A 17,698-nucleotide genomic window follows, 5' to 3' on the forward strand; every position below is an offset into this window, starting at 1 on the left:
GTGTTAAGAATAAATGTACATTAAATCTTGGTAAGACGTTTGTGAGGCTTTTTACTGTTTTCCGACTATTTAAAAGCTTGACCTTTCGGGGGGTGGGGCATGGGGAGTTGCCGGTCTCGGTTTTTGTTTTTTTTTGTTTTTTTTTTTTTTTTTGGAAATCTCCTGTGGTGCGCTCTCTCTCCCCACTGAGTGGTGGCATCCTGGACGCTGTCACTGTTGCATCACATCCTGCTTTACCTTCTACAGTGCAAGAAAGCGTCTGAGATGATTACACCTGCAAGAGGAAGTTTTAGACATAAAAAACACATTAGCCTCTTGAAATGAAACGGGTGTAATAGCCAAAGAAATTGATGATGCTCTAGGAAAGAAAAAAAAAAAAGCTTTCGGAAATAGTTGGCAAAGGGAGGATATCTGCTTTTCTAGAAAATCTTTAACAGTAAGACAATCATTTATCTTGAGGCAGCCTCCAACTTAACTTTATTTCTCCAGACTGGCACTCTCCTCTGTTACCAGATTTGAGCATTCAGCTGCTTCTTGACATCTCTGCTTGGAAGTTTAATTTGAACACCCCCCTCCCCCCAAGCTAAAATGCTCTGACTTCCCCCTAGAAGCCTGCTTCTCCCATAGTTTTCCCAGTAAACAGCAACTCCATTCCTTGGCAAAAAAAAAAACCCAAAAACCCAACTACTATCATTTCTACATCCAGTATGTTAGCACTCTCCAAAAAAGAACCCTCAGTCTAGCCATTATCACTGTAGTTCGAGACGCTATCCTATCTTTCTTGAATTCATGAACTACTCCCCAAACTGACCTTCTTGCTTCTGCTTTGCCTGGTTGAACCTATTCTTGACATAGTAACCAGAAACGCTCCCTTTAAAACCTAAGATCAAAAAAAAATCCTTCAGTGTTGTCTCACTCCGTTATCTGGCTTGCTATTACCTCCCTGGGCCCCTTTTCTCTTCCCCGTTGCTCGCTCCACCACATAGCAATGTTTCCACCTCAGGGCTTTTGCACTTTACTGTTCCCTCTGCCCAGAATACTCTTTGACCAGATAACTACACGGCTGAAGTCCTTCTCTCCTTCAGGTCTTTGCTCAAATACTGTATCAGCGAATCCTTCCCTGGCTACCTTATTTAAAATAGCAATCTCTGCTCCCCTGCCTTATTTCCCTCTCTGCTTTACCTTACTTGGTAGCACTTGTTACCATCTGGCCTATTGTATGGTTGACCCTTGAACAGTGCGGAGGTTAGGGGCGCACCAACCCCCTGCCCAAGCAAAAAATACATGTGTAATTTTTTTTTTTTTATTTTACACATGTTGCTTTTATTTTTTTCCTTTTTAAGTAATCTTGACCCACGGCGTGGGGCTTGAACTCATCACCCCAAGATCAAGAATTCCCATGCTCCACCAACTGAGCCAGCCGGCTAGGTGCCCCAGAAATAACACGTATAACTTTTGATCCCCCCCAAAACTTAACACTATTGGCCTACTTTTGATGGGAAAAGGCTTACTGATACACAAACAGTTGATTAACGCATATTTTGTATGTTACATGTATTATATACAGTGTTTCTACAATCAAGGTAGAGAGGGAAAATGTCAGGAAAATCGTAACAGAAAATACACTTAGAGTACTGCACCGTATCGAAAAATCTAAGTGGACCTGTGCGGTTCAAGCCCAGTGTTCAAGGGTCAACTGTATATTGTACTCCCCTGTCATCTTCCACTAGAATGTAAGCTCTCTGAGGGCAGGGAGGTTATTTTGTTCACTGCTCCATCCCTGTCCTACAACAGCCTGGCCACTTAAGTAGCTGTTGAATGAAATTGTAGATGTTGGCCAGATGCGGTTACTTTTATGAGGCTAAATGTTGCAATATAGAGCTTCTCTGTTCATCTTCTTTGGGGGAAACAACAGAGAGATCAGGAGCAGTAACAGAGAAAATGCTATTGTTGTGGACACTTAGAAGTAAACTTGAAACCACAGTTTTCTAGTGAGTACCTACTTGGGTACCAGATGTAGTAGGTCAAATAACCTTACAAGGGAGGATTGAGGATTGTGCCTGTGAATCAGTATTCTGGTTCCCATTTTACAGTTGAAAATGGTTTGAGCTGGTCTGAGCTCACACACCAAGCAAGGTCCTGCTGACGAAGGCCTTCCTTCCTGGGTCAGAGGACAACAAGGAGTAACTGAATCTAGCTGTGGAGCTCCGCAGGAAAGATCTTTGTTGTATTCAGCATGAGGTAAAAAGTGTCCCAAGAATATCAATCAAGTGTTCATCAGCCTAAGTGTGGTTGTTAATATTTGGGTCAGGGACAGGAATGAATAATCAGTGTTTTTCTCTATTGGTTAAGGGGGAGGTAGAGACAATGGCGAACCTCCGTCAACCAGGATGCCTTCCTAGGACTTTCCTGGAAAAAAAAACTACATGGGAAACTTTTCATATCTATATTTTGGTGAGCAGTGTTGCTAATGGCTATATTTGCACCGGGCCTCTTCAACTTCATTTTCTAGTCTAGAAAGTGCATTTCTGGGCTGTGTGTGGAGCATTACCTAGGAGTTTGGTTTCCTGGGTTCCTTTCATCTACTCTCCTGCAATGCAGGGGGAGCCTAGCCTGGTCTCCAGTTTCTGACTGGAGTTACCACAGGCTGAGAGAACTGCTAGCCACTGAGCTGTGAGTAATTTGCTTTTGAGAAGTAAATAGAACCTCGCCAGTAGAGAACCCAGGGGTGTGGCCAGTAGTTCTTTTCCCAGGCTCCTCCCTCCCCACCCCCCAAATGACCTTAACCTTCTTTCATAGCTGGAGAGCAGCCAAGTCTGGCCTAAACAATACTCTCAACCTCATTGGCTCTTTTGCCTTGCAGCCACTGCCACCCCCAAGTGGCTAAGGCCCTTCCCACTAGGCCTCTCAGTGGGGTCAAGGTTTTCTAACTACTGAAAGGCAAACACCGAAAGAAGGGTGAAAAATATTTAGTGTCATGACCTTTAAAGGGTCAGTGTCTGGTGGCTCCTGCAATTGAGAGGCAGGGTGGGGACTTTGTTCTACGGTGGATGGACATCTTCAAATGATACAACAGAGGCCAAAAGGATGCTGCTTTTGGTAAATGTCCAAAACCTGGCTGGTGCCACCCCAGATCTCAGGATGGATGTAAATGTCACCGGGCACCCTTGGAAACTGCCAGTGGATACCCACAGGGGAAAGAAGTGGCATAAAGTTCTGGTAAGGCACAGATGCCTGCCTGTCATCACAGGCATTAGACCTGCCTGCTAACAGTTGGCGGTGACTGAATCAGAAGCCAGTGCAGTCACTTTTATCCCATAATGGCGTGGCCTCAAAGCCAGGATCAGGGTCACCTGCTCCATCATTCCCGTAGGACTGGGGCCATGGAAAGTTTAGTGTCTCGGGTGCCTGCGTCGCTCGGTCAGTTAAGCGTCCGGTTCTTGACTTCGGCTCAGCTCTTGATCTCACGGTTCGTGAGTTCGAGCCCCCCCCATCCGGCTCTGTGCTGACAATGAGGAGCCTGCTTGGGATTCTCCTTCTCCCTTGCTCTCTGCCCCTCCCCCGCCCGTTCTCTTTCTCTCTCAAAATAAATAAACTCAAAAAAAAAAAAAAAAAAAGGAAAGTTTAGTGTCTGAAAACTGAATTACTGAGAATAGATACACTGCTCGGTCTGGGGCTTGGCTACGGTGCAGGAGCAAGGCAAGGCAGCTACAGAAAGAAATGAGTCGTCAGGTTGCTCAGCATGGTGAGTGCTCCATGAGAACTACCAACCTTCCTTCTTCACACCTCCAGTGGGAACATCACTCTTTCCCCCTTTTTGTTCAGGGAATTACAACAGCCCATCTTTATCGAGCCCTTTGTGCCAAGCGCTATAGAAACCATGAGGTAGATATTACCACCATCTCCACGAGGACGAGGACTGTGTCTGTCTTGCTCTGTGTTACATTCTCATCCCCTGTCACACAGTAGGCAGTCCCATTTTGTTGACTAAATCAAAGAGGTAATATGGGAATTTACTAGAGGAAAGAGGAGATAGGAGCCGTTAAGCCACGGTATGCCCGATGCAGGATTCTTGGCATAGCCTGTAAAGATTCGTAGTTGTGTGGAACAAAAGGAAGAGAGGGAAAGAGGTAAACCTGAAAAAGACTAAAATAGTGTGGAGTGACAGAAAACCAGCTTCAGAGGCCAGAGATCCGAATTCAAGTCCCACCTTCACCACCAGCTATGTAACTTCAGGCGAGTAACTCCTCCTTTTCTGAGCCTTAGTTCCCATATCCAAAAACAACTGGTGTCAGGCTAAGCTGATTCATAAACCAGATCTTTAGCGAGTATATACGATGCGCAAAGCACTGTTCTAAGTGCTGGTAACACTTTGGTGAACGAGGCCTGTGCTGTCATAGAGCTTATACTTCACAAGAAGGAAACAGACAATGAAAGGAGGAAAGTTCCTAAGACCATCAGGTGACGATAGGTGCTATGAAAATAACAGAACAGGGTGACGGGATAGTACAGGGTGCTGGCTGTGGCCAGGTAGTGGCAGAAAGCCCCTCTGACAAAGCCACCTTTCAGCTGAGACCTGAAGGTAGTGGGCTGGCTAGAGGGTGGTCTGGCAGTGAGGCATTTCAAGCAGGGGCAGCAGCAAGAGCAGAGCCAGGCAAGCCCAAGAAACAGAAATGCCGTAACCCTCTTACCTTCTAGGATTCTAGAAATAGTGACGCATTGCTTGGATTGTTTAGGTCAGGGGTTTGTATTATGAAATCATTTGTTGGTGGTATGGGACATTTGCTTCTTAATGGAAGTGGATGGGTGGCATAGAGTCTTTGTGGAGCCCTTGGATCCGTCTCTGTCTCCCTGGCTCTCCCACAGGGCTGGTTGCTCAGCTGGCTCCCTGTGTAGATGCAGACTCCATTTTAGCTGCAGACTCTAAACGCAGACTGGAGAGAGCTGCCTCCTCAACTACTTACCCACGGCCTTGGAGGCCCAGAACCCCCTCCCATCCCACCCAGTCTTCTTCCATTCTGACAAGCCAGGGCTTTGAGAGCACAAGGTTCAGCTTTCTTGTTTTCCTGTCAGAGCAGAAGCCAGAAAATGAAACAGGAAACAGAGCGGAAGAGGAGGGGGGTGGGCAGCAGAGAAAGGAAGGAAGGAGAAATTGCTGGAAAGTAGAGCTGAAGGTCTGGACAAAGTTCTACCCCTAACGGGTGACAGTTGAGCTGTTAGAAAACATTCTGACTTGTCACAAAGAGACCCCCGTCCTTTCTACAAATAGATTTTTGAGAGAATTTGGTGTGGATAGAGGGAACCTTAGGAATGCTGGTCTTTCTCCCTTGTGAATTCACAAAGCAAGTACGGTACACTGCTCAGTTTTGTCTCTGCAAACTGAGTGCTGCTGGGAGCCTCATGGACTTCTAGAGATTCAAGCCACAACCTCAGGCCCCAGTCACGAGTGTGCACCACAGCTTGGCCGATTCACTCAGGGGCGTCTGAAGCTGAGGACAAGTGTCCCTGAAAAAAAACGGGGGGGGAGAGTCCCCTCCATTTGTTTCCCTTCTCCAACACAGGACTAAAATGTGATTTCTACCGGATCCACCTTACACACAGCAGTACCCTAGGGCAGCTTAGGTCTCAGAGCCCGAAATGAGGGAGAACCAAAAGCTACAGTCCCGGGCCCCCACAGAACTGATGGAGGCTAGTTTTCTCTGCCTGGAGAGATAGCAACCATCCCTTTGTTCCCACCCACGTTAATAGCTGTGGCAGAAGATAAAACCCCTCCCTCAGCCGGGGCTGTGGCCAGAGGCTAACCCAGACCCTCGCTCCGTTCTGGAGGGCCGATAACTGAAACCACAGAAGGCTTTGGAATCCTGAGAAACAAGAAATCCACCAACGGAGAAGGATTTATTATCTATTTCCTTTAAGGAGGGTGCAAAGTTGTTCTAACAGTTTCCGTTACAGGGGTGCCCACCGGCCGCTCCTCCCTAACAGACGGTTTTGTTGAGTTAGCTTCTTTTTCTTCTTCTTTTTGGCCTCACTTCCTACGAGAGCAACTGCCCGAATGAGGAAGAAGAGTCGGGGTGGGGGTGGGGGTGGGGAGGGGCGGGGCGCATTCTCTTAAGTTTCCTTCATAATCCTCGTTAGCCACCTGAGGAGGTGGGGTTGAGGATCGAAGTAGGACACGAGGTGCCCGGGAGCTGAAGGGGAAAAGCAGGGGGATCCCCCACTTTCCTCACACCCAGGACGCAGAATGTCACTGCTGGCCACAGAAACCCCAAGGCGTTTCTTTCTATTCAGGGAACATCTATTGTGTGCCAGGCCCTGTGCTGAGCTGGGGTGGCCTGACAGCAGGGAAAGTGCGGCTCTCTCCGGCTTCTGCGAAGAGGTCGCGGGGCGGCCCGAAACTCCGAGAGCCTCAGCACACACACATCGGGAACTCAGTGGATGTTTGCGGGATGCAACCCGGGCGAGAGCGCCGACTCTGACACACGGCGGACTAACGGAAGGAGAGGGAGAGGGCCTGAGGCGCGTAAAGCGCCAGGGGGAACTCTTCAGGTGTCACCAAGGCGGGAAGGTGCCAAGGCCGAGGGGCGCGGACTCTTGGGTCCACGCCGTCCCCGCCCCGCGCGCCCGGAGTCAACATGGCCGCCGCGGAAGGGGGCGGGGCAACACCGAGTCCGGGCAGGAGGGGGGCGGGGTCGCCTCGGCGGAGCCAGTGCGCAGGCGCGGGATGTCGGGGCCCCGGATGGAGGAGCCGAGGTTCGGGCCCCGCCTGGGAGGTCGAGACGGGCCGGCGTTGTGGACCAGGCGCCAGCTCGGGAGCCTTGGAGTTCTCGGGGGAGGGAAGCCGTCAAACGGAGGCCGAGGGAAATGAGGCGGAGGCCGCCGAGAAGCGGGGAGCCCCGCCCCTCCGCCATAGCGGCTTCCCGGTGCCGCCTCTTCCTTTACAGCCTCCCGCCCTAGCCTGCCTTCCGGCCTTAGGCCGGGCCCCGCCGGCCCCCTCGGGAGTAGTCCCTGAGCCGTGGCTCCTTTTGGGAGAAGAGGTGCCCGCTGTCCATTTAGGACTATGTCCGAGAGTAAGGGTTAGAATGGGCTTCCGACCCGGCTGGGCTGGCAGAAGGCGGCCCCTGGCTCGCGACAGCCAGCGAGGCCTCTGGCCCCAAGGACCCTGAGTCACGGAAACTTCCTCACTCCACAGAGGATGCTCCAAGGGAGCATCCAAGGGTCCAGGGCTCCGATTCAGGCTCCCCCAGAGTCTCAGATAGGGCCCTCCCTTGCCCTGAGCATACCCAGTAGGAGCATGCGCTGGCTTTGGACAAGTATTGGGCTGGGACTTGGGAGACCTGGGTTGTTGCCCTGCCTGTGAAAGAGCGCATCCCCTTTGGCCCGGGTGAAGGCTGGTCGGAAGACCATGAAGTTCCAGAAGGAAAAAAATGACATTCTCTTTAAGTATAGCCTAAGGTGTGTCACTTGACCCCAATGAGCCTCAGTTTCCACATCCATAAAATGGCGATGGTAACCATACTGGCCTCACAGGGTCTAATGAGATCTCTGATGTAAAAACCAAGGAGATTTTTTATTATTCACCACTATGGGCATAGTTATCTCCCGGGAAGATAGAGTAAAACTAGTTGCCCTGTAAATGTCCTGCCAATTCAAGAGTCTGATTCCGTCAAGGGGTTGTTGGGAAGTGAGGTCTGCAATAGCCAAGAGGGACAACTCACTGGCTTTATTTTGTTTTTTACTTGGTTTACCTGTAAGCTAAGAGTAGGTTACAAGTCTCCGGTGGTCGCTGGGGCTAGAGCTTGACTCTGGAGAGAGGAAAGGAAGAATGGAAGCCTGGTGAAGAGGCAGAGGTGGGTTAACTGCTTTTCTGTCCCCAACTTTTTCTTCTGCATGTGAGTGGGAAGAGAAGGAAGGGAAAAAGTGAATTCGCTCTAGGATAAAGAATCAGCCGCCGTGTGAAGTTGGCTGTACTTGTTTCTACAATTCCTCTCAATTCAGCGAGTCAGATGCTGGAAATGTTGGGTAGATTCATAAACTACCGCGGCTCTTTGGTTTTTTTCAAAAGCTTGCCTTTGAACTGAATCTTGATGAGCAAACCCGGTGTGGCGTTAACGGCCCCTCCCTTCCTTCGGGCCTCCTGGTGATGGAGTGAGCAGCAGGCGCCCCCTTCTGCTGAGGAAAGTGTACTGTCAGCCTTGGCCAACCTTGCTCCCTTTCTGGAGGAATTGTATTTTCCTGTGGCTTCTGTGACTTAGGTCTTGATCTTACCGTGAGATATGGTGGGAGGAATACTTAAAGCAGTGATTTTATATCCCGAGCCAATGAACTGGTGATGCCATATCTTGTTCTTGCCACTTCCACTCAATGGGAACACAGGCTTGAAATGCCTGTTTAGAATGCCAGGCCCTGGGGGTATAGTTGGGAGCAAAACAAAGCCCCCGCCCTCACAAGCAACTTAAATAAGCAACAGCAGTAAGGACGACAAGGCAGAGTATAATGAGAGCATATCAAATAGTCTAGTGAGCATCAGAGAAGAATTCCAGAAACAGGTGACACCTAAAGATGTGATAGGTATTGGCCAGATAAGAAAGAACACTCTTCCAGCCCTCTCCATTAATTTCTGAGTTTTAATATTTTTTCTGTTAGGGATAGTGCACCCCAAATCAGTGAGCCGCCTCTGGTGCTCTTGCCCCCACTTCTGATTTCCCAGACTGGTGTTTGAATGTTCTGTAGGAGCCTTTGCTACTTCTTTCAGCCCAAGGAACTGTTTAAGACCAAAAAAAAAAAAAAAAAAAAAAAAAAAAAGAAAAAAGAAAAGAAAAAGAAAAAAAAGCCTTAAAGTTCATTCCTTGCCTCAGAATGGCTTTGCAATTGTTTATACATTGCTGCCATTCCAACAAAGAGATGGGGAAATACGAGTTTTCTCCATCCCTAGTAGTCGACTCTGTCTTCCCCCTAAGTTTGTTTTAGCAATGTGAGCTGGCTGAAGTCCTGCTGAGTGGTGGTTTTCTTTTCCTTCTCCACTTAATTTAACAGACCAGCTGAACACACATCAGAGAGCTAGGCTAGAGTGTGTAGTCATTATGGTCTTCCAGTTCAGTTCTATGCCCCACTTTTGGGACTCTGGTTTGGGATCTAGTTTATTATTCTGGGCAGGAGGAAAAGGGCACACACCAAATAATAGCAACCACAACATGGGTTTGCTAGTACTTTTTCACACTTTCGTCCATTTCACCATCATGACAATTTTGTGAGAGAAAATAGTCTGGGGAAAAAAGTAGTCTGATCCCATTTTATACGTAAAGAACTGAGGCTCACAAGGACTAAATGAGACCTTGTGAGCCACAGAGTCAGGACTTGAACCCAGGTCTTTAGTTCCTACATAGAGGCACTCAACAGCCTTTTAAAGGTTTTCTGCGAGCTTAGCTGCCAACCTCATGCCAATCTTGTAGAACTTTCCTGACAATACCGGGGTGCTTCAGGGTGATACCAAGTGGGTCCCATCTGCCTTCAAGATGCTTTTCCCTCATCTGGGCCGTTAGGTGGTTGAGTTTGCCATGTAATGCCGAAGGGGGGGTCTCCTGTGAAGAATGCTTTCAAAAATTTACTTCCAGCCCCCATGTAATGTTTTCTCCTTGGGTTTTGGAGTTTAGAAACCCGAGGGAGCTCAGTCCTGGCAGCAACACCCCTGAATTCCCGGTGGTGAGAGGATGTGGCCCATGGATCCATCCAGGAAAGAGGTGCTGAGGTTTGCAGTCAGCTGCCGTGTCCTGACTCTGGTGCTGCAGGTCAGTCTCTGATCTTTTGTCCTGAACTTGCTGGGCTAGGCACTAAGAATTGTCCCCGTATTCTTTCTGCCTCCCAGATGTACCCTTCCATGTGGTTGGAACCATAGACACCTATACCTGATAACTGAGAAGTGGTCGGGACTCTTAGAAATGGTCTTTTTAAAAATATTTTATTGACTTTTTAAAGTAAACTTCATGCTCAGTGTGGGTCTCAAACTCACAACCCCAAGAACAAGAGTTGCATGTTTTACTGACTGAGCCAGCCAGGTCCCCCAGAAATGATCTTTTAATCCCTTGTTTTACACATGAAGCAGCAGAGGCCCAGAAAGGTTAAATGGCTTCCCTGAAGACACACAGCAAGTTAGAGAAGGGCCAGAGTCAGACCCCAGGGTTCCTAACTCCAGAGGTAGTGGGCTTTCTAACAGACCATGAAGTTCTGTAATGAGAGATGCCATTAGGGCATGACAGCACAAGACATTGCCCTAGAGTCCCCTTAGCAGGAGACTGAGCACTGTGTCAGTCAGTTGAGTGCACGATCCTGAGACACTCTATGCATACTCGGTTAGTCAGCAATGTCCCAACTCTTCCCCTGGTATCGCCCCTTGCTGCCTTACCCACCACAACCCTCAGAATGCATTTGCACTTTTACAATTCCCTTTCCCCCCTGAGGCTGGCCTTGATACATATTATAATCAAATATGAATTCTATCTGGTGCCTAGCACGGTGCTCAGTGCTTAGTATGTTCTCACTGTGTGTTGTTGAATGGATGTCAACAACCTAGTGATGTTATATTAGCATAATTATGTGTGCTTTTTTTCACAAATGGCACTTCTCAGGCTCATAGCTGGTTCCTTTCTGGAAACCTCCTTTCTCCCTTCCCACACAATGAGGCATAGCAGCCTCTGCTGGGCCCCAGGTTTAGTTAAAAGTAGCTTCAACTTGGAGACTAGGGCCATTTTCTGTGACTATCTCTCCTGTCCCATTTGTTTTCACTGTTGAAAGTGGCCTGATAAAGAAACTGGCCAAAAAGAGAGAGAGCCTTAAAAATGGGGTCATATGGGGAAAATGACTCAGTGATGGCTTTGAACAGCATCAGATGAGTGACTGGCAGGACCGTGAACTGGCATCTGGGATAGGGAACCAGGACCAATTCCGATGGTGATCTGGAAATGAGTATGTCTCCTCTTCTCTCACTCAGCCACCACAATTGTATGAAGTGCCTACTCTGTTCTGAGTACTGAGCTAGGTGATGAGTATGAAAAGTCTTGGCACTCTCTTTTCCTTTAAGTAACTGACAATCTAATGATGCAAAAAGACACTTGACAATAATGCTATTTCATCATCCCTCTCTCTGCCCCAGCCCCCTTCCAGCTTTAAAGCTCACGCCTCAAGTGATATCCCCAGTTACCCTTCATTGTTGCTGGCATCTCTGTTAATGACAACTCATTCCTCTTCATTCCTTGAAGATTTTAGCTCCTGACTCACCATTGCTCTTTCCAGAACTGTTGATTTCTTGGTGGTTTCAATATTAATACAGCTGATACAACTAACCACTATCTCCTATCTTTCCAGCTCACTCCTTCTAGTAACCCAGTTCTAACGGTTCTCCCACCCCCTCAGAACTTAAAATCCATTGGTTCTACCACTGTTTCACTGTGCCTCATCCACCTTATGGCTTCCATGCCCCTTCTTAGCCAGCTAGATTCCATGGTCCACCAGGCATACACGCATAATTCGCTTGCTCCCTTCTCCCTGGCTTACAACACAAAAGCCCAGTCACAGCTCAGTTTCATTCTCTGTCTACTGCTGCGTCTGCCCAGAGAACACACAACTGTATTGACTAGTCTCTTTCTCTGCAAGATCACTGGCCCAAGTGAGTCTTTAGTGCTACCTGGCAATCTTAGTGTATTTCCCAGGCCCATTCACCCTCCCATTCTCTCAAATTGTTCTGTACATCAGAATCCCCCTGGGGGAGCTTTAAAAAAAATGTCAATACCCAGGCTGTATCTCATACCAGTTCAATCATTAACCCTGGGGATAGGACCCAGACATTCAGACCTCAGTAGTTTTTAATTTCCTGGGGTGATTCCAGTGCACAGCCTATTTTGAGAACTAGAGTCAGAGATGACTTATTTTACACGTTTTCCTCTTTGTTCAAGTCCCTAACACCTTTTCCCCAACTTGCTTCCCTGAGTGAAAACTCAGAAAAATAGATGCCATCAGAAATGGCCTTGTGAGTGCTCCCACCTCCTCCGTCACACACTTGCATCTGCACCTCTGGGCCTTCACTGCTGAAGTGAGGCTGAACCCAGCTCTCCTTTCCAGGCCCGCCCCCCACCTCTACCAGTGTAGCAGTTCCTACCCCCTTCTGCCTGCTCCAGCCATTCTCCCCTCTCTCCTGCAAACCTGGTGGTTGCCTTTCCACTGGATTGTTCCCATTCACAAACAAATACTTATCTCCCACATTGTCATTCACTACTACCCCACTTACAACCAAACTTATCCAAATAGTTGTCTGTTTGCCTCAGTCTGCCTTCTTCCCTTCTCTGCCAAACCCAGTCCATGAAGTCTGCTGTGTCCTCAACTCTACTGAAATAACTCTTGTCAAACTTACCAGTGACCTACACATTTCTAAATCCAGTGGTCACTTTTCAGTCCCCATCTTCCTGACCTCCCAGCAGCACTTAACAGAGTTGGTCACTCCCTTGCTTCACTTGGTTCTAAGACACCACTCTCTCCTGGTTTTCCTCGTACCTTACTGACTGTTGCTTCTTTATCTTCATTCTGGATCCTCATTGTCCTTCAAGCCCCAACCCTCTAAATGTTGACACATCCAGGGCCCAATCCTCCGATATCTCTTCTCTAGCCATACTTCCTCTCCAGGTGATCTCATTCAGTCTCATGCCTTTAAATACCTTCTGTGCACTTATGTTGCCTGAATTTACATCTCCAGCCCTGACTGCCCTCCTTACCCTCAGACTCCTAGATCTCACTGCCTTGTTGACCTCTGCGCTGGAATGTCTTAACTCAAATTTAGCTAATCTAGAACCGAACTCCCGATTGTCCTCCAGCAAGTCGGTTCTTCCTCATTTTATTAAACGGTAATTCTTCCCTTCCAGTTGCTCAACCGAAATCCTAGTTCTCCTTCATCCCGCAGGCTCTCTTCAATGTCGTCATCCCAGATCACCGTGCAGAAGCCTTCTCTCCTCCTCGCCTCACCCCCTCGGGCTCTGTGGACCAACTTGTGGAAGGTCTTCTGGGTGGCCTGTCTCACTGGGATGCGGAACACTTCCTGTTCATTGCCGAGCACGGCTATCTGTATGAGCACAACTTTGCCTTCTTCCCTGGCTTCCCCCTGGCTCTCCTGGTGGGAGCTGAACTCCTGAGACCCCTGCGGGCATTACTGAACCTACGGAGTTGCCTGTTAATCTCAGTAGCATTGCTCAATTCTTTGTTCTCCGTCCTGGCTGCAGTCGCACTTCACGACCTGGGCTGTCTGGTTTTGCACTGTCCCCGCCAGGCCTTTTACGGAGCCCTGCTCTTCTGCCTCAGCCCAGCCAATGTCTTCCTGGCAGCTGGTTACTCAGAAGCTTTGTTTGCCCTCCTGACATTCAGCGCCATGGGGCAGCTGGAAAGGGGCCGAAGCTGGACTAGTGGACTCCTCTTTGCCCTTGCCACTGGTGTACGTTCCAATGGGCTGGTCAACATTGGCTTCCTCGTGTATTCTCAGTGCCAAAGCTTTCTGTCTTCTCTCATGGTGCTGAATCCTCTGAGACAGCTCTTGAAGCTGATGGGCTCTGTGTTCCTCTCTGTGCTCATACTTGGCCTTCCCTTTGCCCTCTTTCAGTATTATGCCTATACTCAGTTCTGTCTGTCAGGCTCAGCCCACCCCATCCCTAAGCCCTTGCTGCAGTTAGCTGTTGACAAGGGCTACCGGATCGTGGAGGGAAATGAGCCACCTTGGTGCTCCTGGGAACTTCCCCTAATATATAGCTATATCCAGGATATCTACTGGAATGTTGGCTTTTTGAGATACTATGAGCTCAAGCAGGTGCCCAATTTCCTACTGGCTGCACCAGTGGCCCTCCTGGTTGCCTGGGCCACGTGGACATATGTGACCACCCACCCTTGGTTCTGCCTTACCCTTGGAATGCAAAGGAGCAAGAAGAGTAAGACCCTAGAAAAATCTGATTCTGGATTCCTCGGTCCTCGGGTGTTTGTGTACCTGGTCCACGCTGCAGCACTGTTGCTGTTTGGCAGTCTGTGCATGCATGTTCAGGTGAGGTGGGATAAGGGTGTGAGTTCCTGGCTGGGATAAGGGTGTGAATACAGGCAGGACCCCTTGGCCAGGGACAAGGAAGCCTGCTAGCTTCTCCCATTTGAGAAACCTGCACCTAATTTATTCATTCAACAACTATTTGTGGGCTTTCTTTGTCTAGATCCTGGGTCAGACCACTGAGGAATGGAACACAAGTGAGATAAGGTTGCTGCCCTGGTGGGTCTCATGGTAGAAATGGGGAGACAGACACTTCCCAGATAAAATTCTAGTATAGCGGGATGGAAGAGGAGTTGCTGTTTTGAGATCAAGTACTGTGGAAGCACAGAGCAAAAAATGGACTAAAGGAGTTGAGGAGGGCATCATACTAAGGCTGGGTCCTAAAGAGTAAGAAGGAATGCGTTTAAGAAGCAGAGGAAAACTATTCTGGGCAGATGAAGGGTGTGTGCGGAGACTTGAGAGTTGTAGAAGGACCTGATGTGATGGTGATAAAGGAGTAAGTGCAGAGGAGAGCTCGGGACCTTCCCCTCCTGTATGGTTAACACCCAGAGTGTCTGCTTGAGTGTTGACTTGTTGAGGTGCTCTCCACTCTGGCAGATACTCCGTCTTCAGAGGAGCTCCCTTGTGCCATGTTTGGGGTGGGGGTGGGGAGATAGGAATGGGAAGTGTTTGATACTTTCTATTTTTTTTTATTCCTGGCTGTGGCCCCATTTCCCACATAATCTCGAGGAAGTTGTTTTTCTCCGTGCCGGCCACTCCTTAGCAGTTTCTGCCTCTTGGAGGCGCACATTGGCTGTTTGTGAAGTTCTCTGGGCTGTGTGAAGAAGAGGCACAGGGGAAATAGAAAGTAGCGTTCTGTGTTTGTAGCTGGATTAACTAGTAGAGTGCGTGCCAGCAAAGCTTAGAGTTTCCAGCTTAGATGAGGGAGGCCATGTGGAGACTTGGCTCTGAACTCCCCTAGAAGGGAAAATGTTGAACCGCAGGATTGCCTGCCGCTTTTCCCTCTGTTTTGCCATTCCCAGGGGACGAGGGAACCACTTCAGGTCCCCAAAGCCCACGTCACAGCCTAGTGTTTAGAGTCCAGGCCCTAGGCTAAAATTGGACCCCATAGAGTTTTTAGTATTGATTGGCCCATTACTGTAGTAATTAGCCTGTAGCTGTTTATTTGTAACATTGAGGTCACCCGGCTGGTGTTACACACAGCTTTATCAGGCAGATCCTAAGTTCTGCTGTGTCTCTTTTCCAGTACAATACATTTCTAGTCATGGGGCTGTAGTTCACCTAGCAGCAGGGAAGTCCCAGGCTGGTCCGGTTTGAAGCACTGACAGTCCAATAAATGTCGGTTTTCCCTCTCTTACGATTTCAGGTTCTCACCAGATTTCTAGGTTCCTCCACTCCTATTGTGTACTGGTTTCCAGCTTACTTGCTTCAGGATCAAGAGCCACTGTTGAGATCCCTAGAGACTGCGCCTTGGAAGCCGCTTGCAGGGGCCTGCCCACCAGGACAAAAGGTCCCCAGGAATTCTATCATGGGACTTTTGTACAACTGGAAAACCTGTTCTCTAGTCACACGATGCATTCTGGGCTACTTCCTGTCTTACTGGCTCCTGGGACTACTCCTACATTGCAACTTCCTGCCTTGGACGTGACCTGGAGTCTCAGGGGTCTGGAAGTACAGATACACACTGGGACTGGCTGCGCTGCCCTGGGACCGTTGCTCCGTCCATTAGAACCCCTCCATCTCTCTCTCTGAAGGTTGGTCAGGACTGGGAGAAGTGTGAGCCACTGGAGAAGCCCTGCTGGGCCTGGCTGTGGCAAATTTTAGATTAGTAGCAGCTATTTTCTCTGTGAGTAAAGAAATCATACTCTAGGTCTAAAGTTACACTTGGATCTGTCCCCTCAACCAAGCATAGCAAAGATAGTTGCAAACTTACCACTGACCCACATGTAAATTTAAATGTAAATTGTTTAAATGTCTATTTCATCAAAGACTCTAGCTGACAGGCTGGTAATAGTCCACACATGATGGCAGAGGCCTGAACAGTGTAGTGGCAGTAAGAACTAAAGTAGGACCACCTTTTTAATGGGACATTGTTTCTGATTACTTTTTTCATGATTCGTTCATTTATTTATATGAAAAAACTTGCAAAGATAGGCAAATTAAACAACTGTTGGTTATGCAGGCAATGAATTACCTTTTTTAAAATACTACAAATTTCTTAGGGGAAAAAGTCATGGTAAAAAGAACATTGCACAAAGAAGCAGGAGACCTGGATTGTAGTCCTCTCAGTAAAACCCCACTTACCAGCTGTGTGACCTTGGGAGGGTTTTCACAGCCTTAGTCACCTCTTCTGAAACTGGGGGAAATAATATTATCCTATTGGGAGAGGAGAGGGGATGGGCCATATAATCTAGTAGGTCCCTTTCTGCTCTAGGATCTTAAGAGCTGCCTTAAGCCATGGAATCACCCCAGTCTAAACACTTCATGTAGTGGCTCAAACATGTGAGTTTAGGAGAAAATATCCAATTCTCCTGCTTTCAGTACTTAGAAGGAACTCTCCCTTCTTGGGTGCAACTCTGAGGAGTAACTCAAGTGACCTTTCCTTTGAATGAGGGAAAGCAGCGACACCTGGCAAATACGGCTCCCTGACCTGTGTAAGTAAATCTGTGCCGGGCAAGTAAATGGTCAAAGCGGTGACTGGTTTCCCTGCCCTGCCCAAGTGTCTGTGCTTGCTTGACTGGTAGACGTGGGTCAGAGGAGCCAACCAGGCAGCATGAATTGAAAAATTGTGAGTAAGTACAAGGTTGAACGAAATGGTATCTTTCTGGCTCCCATTCGGTTATGAGCCCATCACTGTACTGGTGGTAAGAGCATTGACCCCTCCTCAGCTATTTTTGCTCATTCTTTGAGCCAGGTAAGAGGCTCTGTATCGTCACCACTCGATCCCGGTTTGAGCTAAAAATTCCAACAAGCAGAAATTTCAAAATAGATGGGTAATCATAGCTTCTGGAGAGCACTGAGAATTGGAATTTTGACATGCTCCCTCTGACCATGACAGAAAGCTAAACTTGCCAGCTGAAGGGAAGCTCCTGGCTGAGCCCCAACACCCTCTGTTGGAGCTTCTAGTCAGCCTGGCCAATAAGCATTTCCCATCCATTGCCCCAGCTTTAGCACAGCTGAGAGCATTTGGTCCAGAGTCAAATGCTTCTGAAAATGTACACACAGATTGGGGCAGCCCTCTGCCTTCTGCCAAGACACCCGAGTGCCCTTCTTGGCAAAAGAGGATAACCCCTGCCCTAGTGTCCCTCCAGTTGGCAGAAACCATTCCCTCCTTCCTCACCAACAGCTGCAAATCCACCCCGTGTGCAGGAAGACTTGAGGTCCTGTTTCAGCTCTGTACCGCAGAGGTGGGAGCACTAGATGCTTTGTTTTCATGGATTCTCCTCTTTACCTCTTTTTGGGGGGTGAACAGGACATGTTGCTTGCAGACACAAATTCTTTCAGGGACCAGAAACCCTACAAATGGAAATCCCACCTTCTCAACTAATACCGAGGAATCAAACTCTTGGTGTTCTGCAAAGGCCTTAATGGTTACATTTGATCATAGAGGAGATAACTGAGGACCCCAGCTAGGTG

At 48.4% G+C, this 17,698-nt stretch overlaps 1 protein-coding gene and 1 long non-coding RNA gene across 7 annotated transcripts; one reads left to right on the forward strand and one right to left on the reverse strand.

The window, feature by feature from the left end:
- Positions 1-120: 120 nt before the first annotated feature.
- LOC109502174 lies at positions 121-6,092 on the reverse strand. Its single transcript, XR_002160596.3, has 2 exons — positions 4,692-6,092; positions 121-274 (listed from the first exon to the last, which is right to left on the reverse strand). It is a non-coding gene; the product is annotated as an uncharacterized LOC109502174 (long non-coding RNA).
- A 506-nt stretch (positions 6,093-6,598) lies between these two features.
- Positions 6,599-16,248, forward strand: PIGV (phosphatidylinositol glycan anchor biosynthesis class V). 6 transcript variants are annotated; one of them, XM_006934436.5, is made up of 5 exons: positions 6,599-6,750; positions 7,753-7,847; positions 9,651-9,785; positions 12,944-14,065; positions 15,429-16,248. In XM_006934436.5, the coding sequence occupies exons 3-5, from the start codon at positions 9,708-9,710 to the stop codon at positions 15,708-15,710; spliced, it is 1,482 nt and encodes a 493-aa protein (XP_006934498.3). In that variant the 5' UTR covers positions 6,599-6,750; positions 7,753-7,847; positions 9,651-9,707; the 3' UTR covers positions 15,711-16,248. The 6 variants fall into 6 exon arrangements, with proteins under 6 accessions (XP_006934498.3, XP_006934495.3, XP_006934496.3 ...); XM_006934433.5 differs by lacking the exon at positions 6,599-6,750 and adding an exon at positions 6,757-7,452; XM_006934434.5 differs by lacking the exon at positions 6,599-6,750 and adding an exon at positions 6,757-7,067.
- Positions 16,249-17,698: the final 1,450 nt, after the last annotated feature.

The sequence above is a fragment of the Felis catus genome, chromosome C1 (assembly GCF_018350175.1).
Source record: "Felis catus isolate Fca126 chromosome C1, F.catus_Fca126_mat1.0, whole genome shotgun sequence".
Taxonomy (NCBI): Eukaryota; Metazoa; Chordata; class Mammalia; order Carnivora; family Felidae; genus Felis; species Felis catus.

Coding starts and splice junctions, on each gene's coding strand:
- PIGV (XM_006934436.5), top strand. CDS start 9,708: ATGTGGCCCATGGATCCATCCAGGAAAGAGGTGCTGAGGTTTGCAGTC. Junction 9,786..12,943: donor TCCTGACTCTGGTGCTGCAG/GTCAGTCTCTGA, acceptor TTCATCCCGCAG/GCTCTCTTCAATGTCGTCAT. Junction 14,066..15,428: donor GTCTGTGCATGCATGTTCAG/GTGAGGTGGGAT, acceptor TTACGATTTCAG/GTTCTCACCAGATTTCTAGG.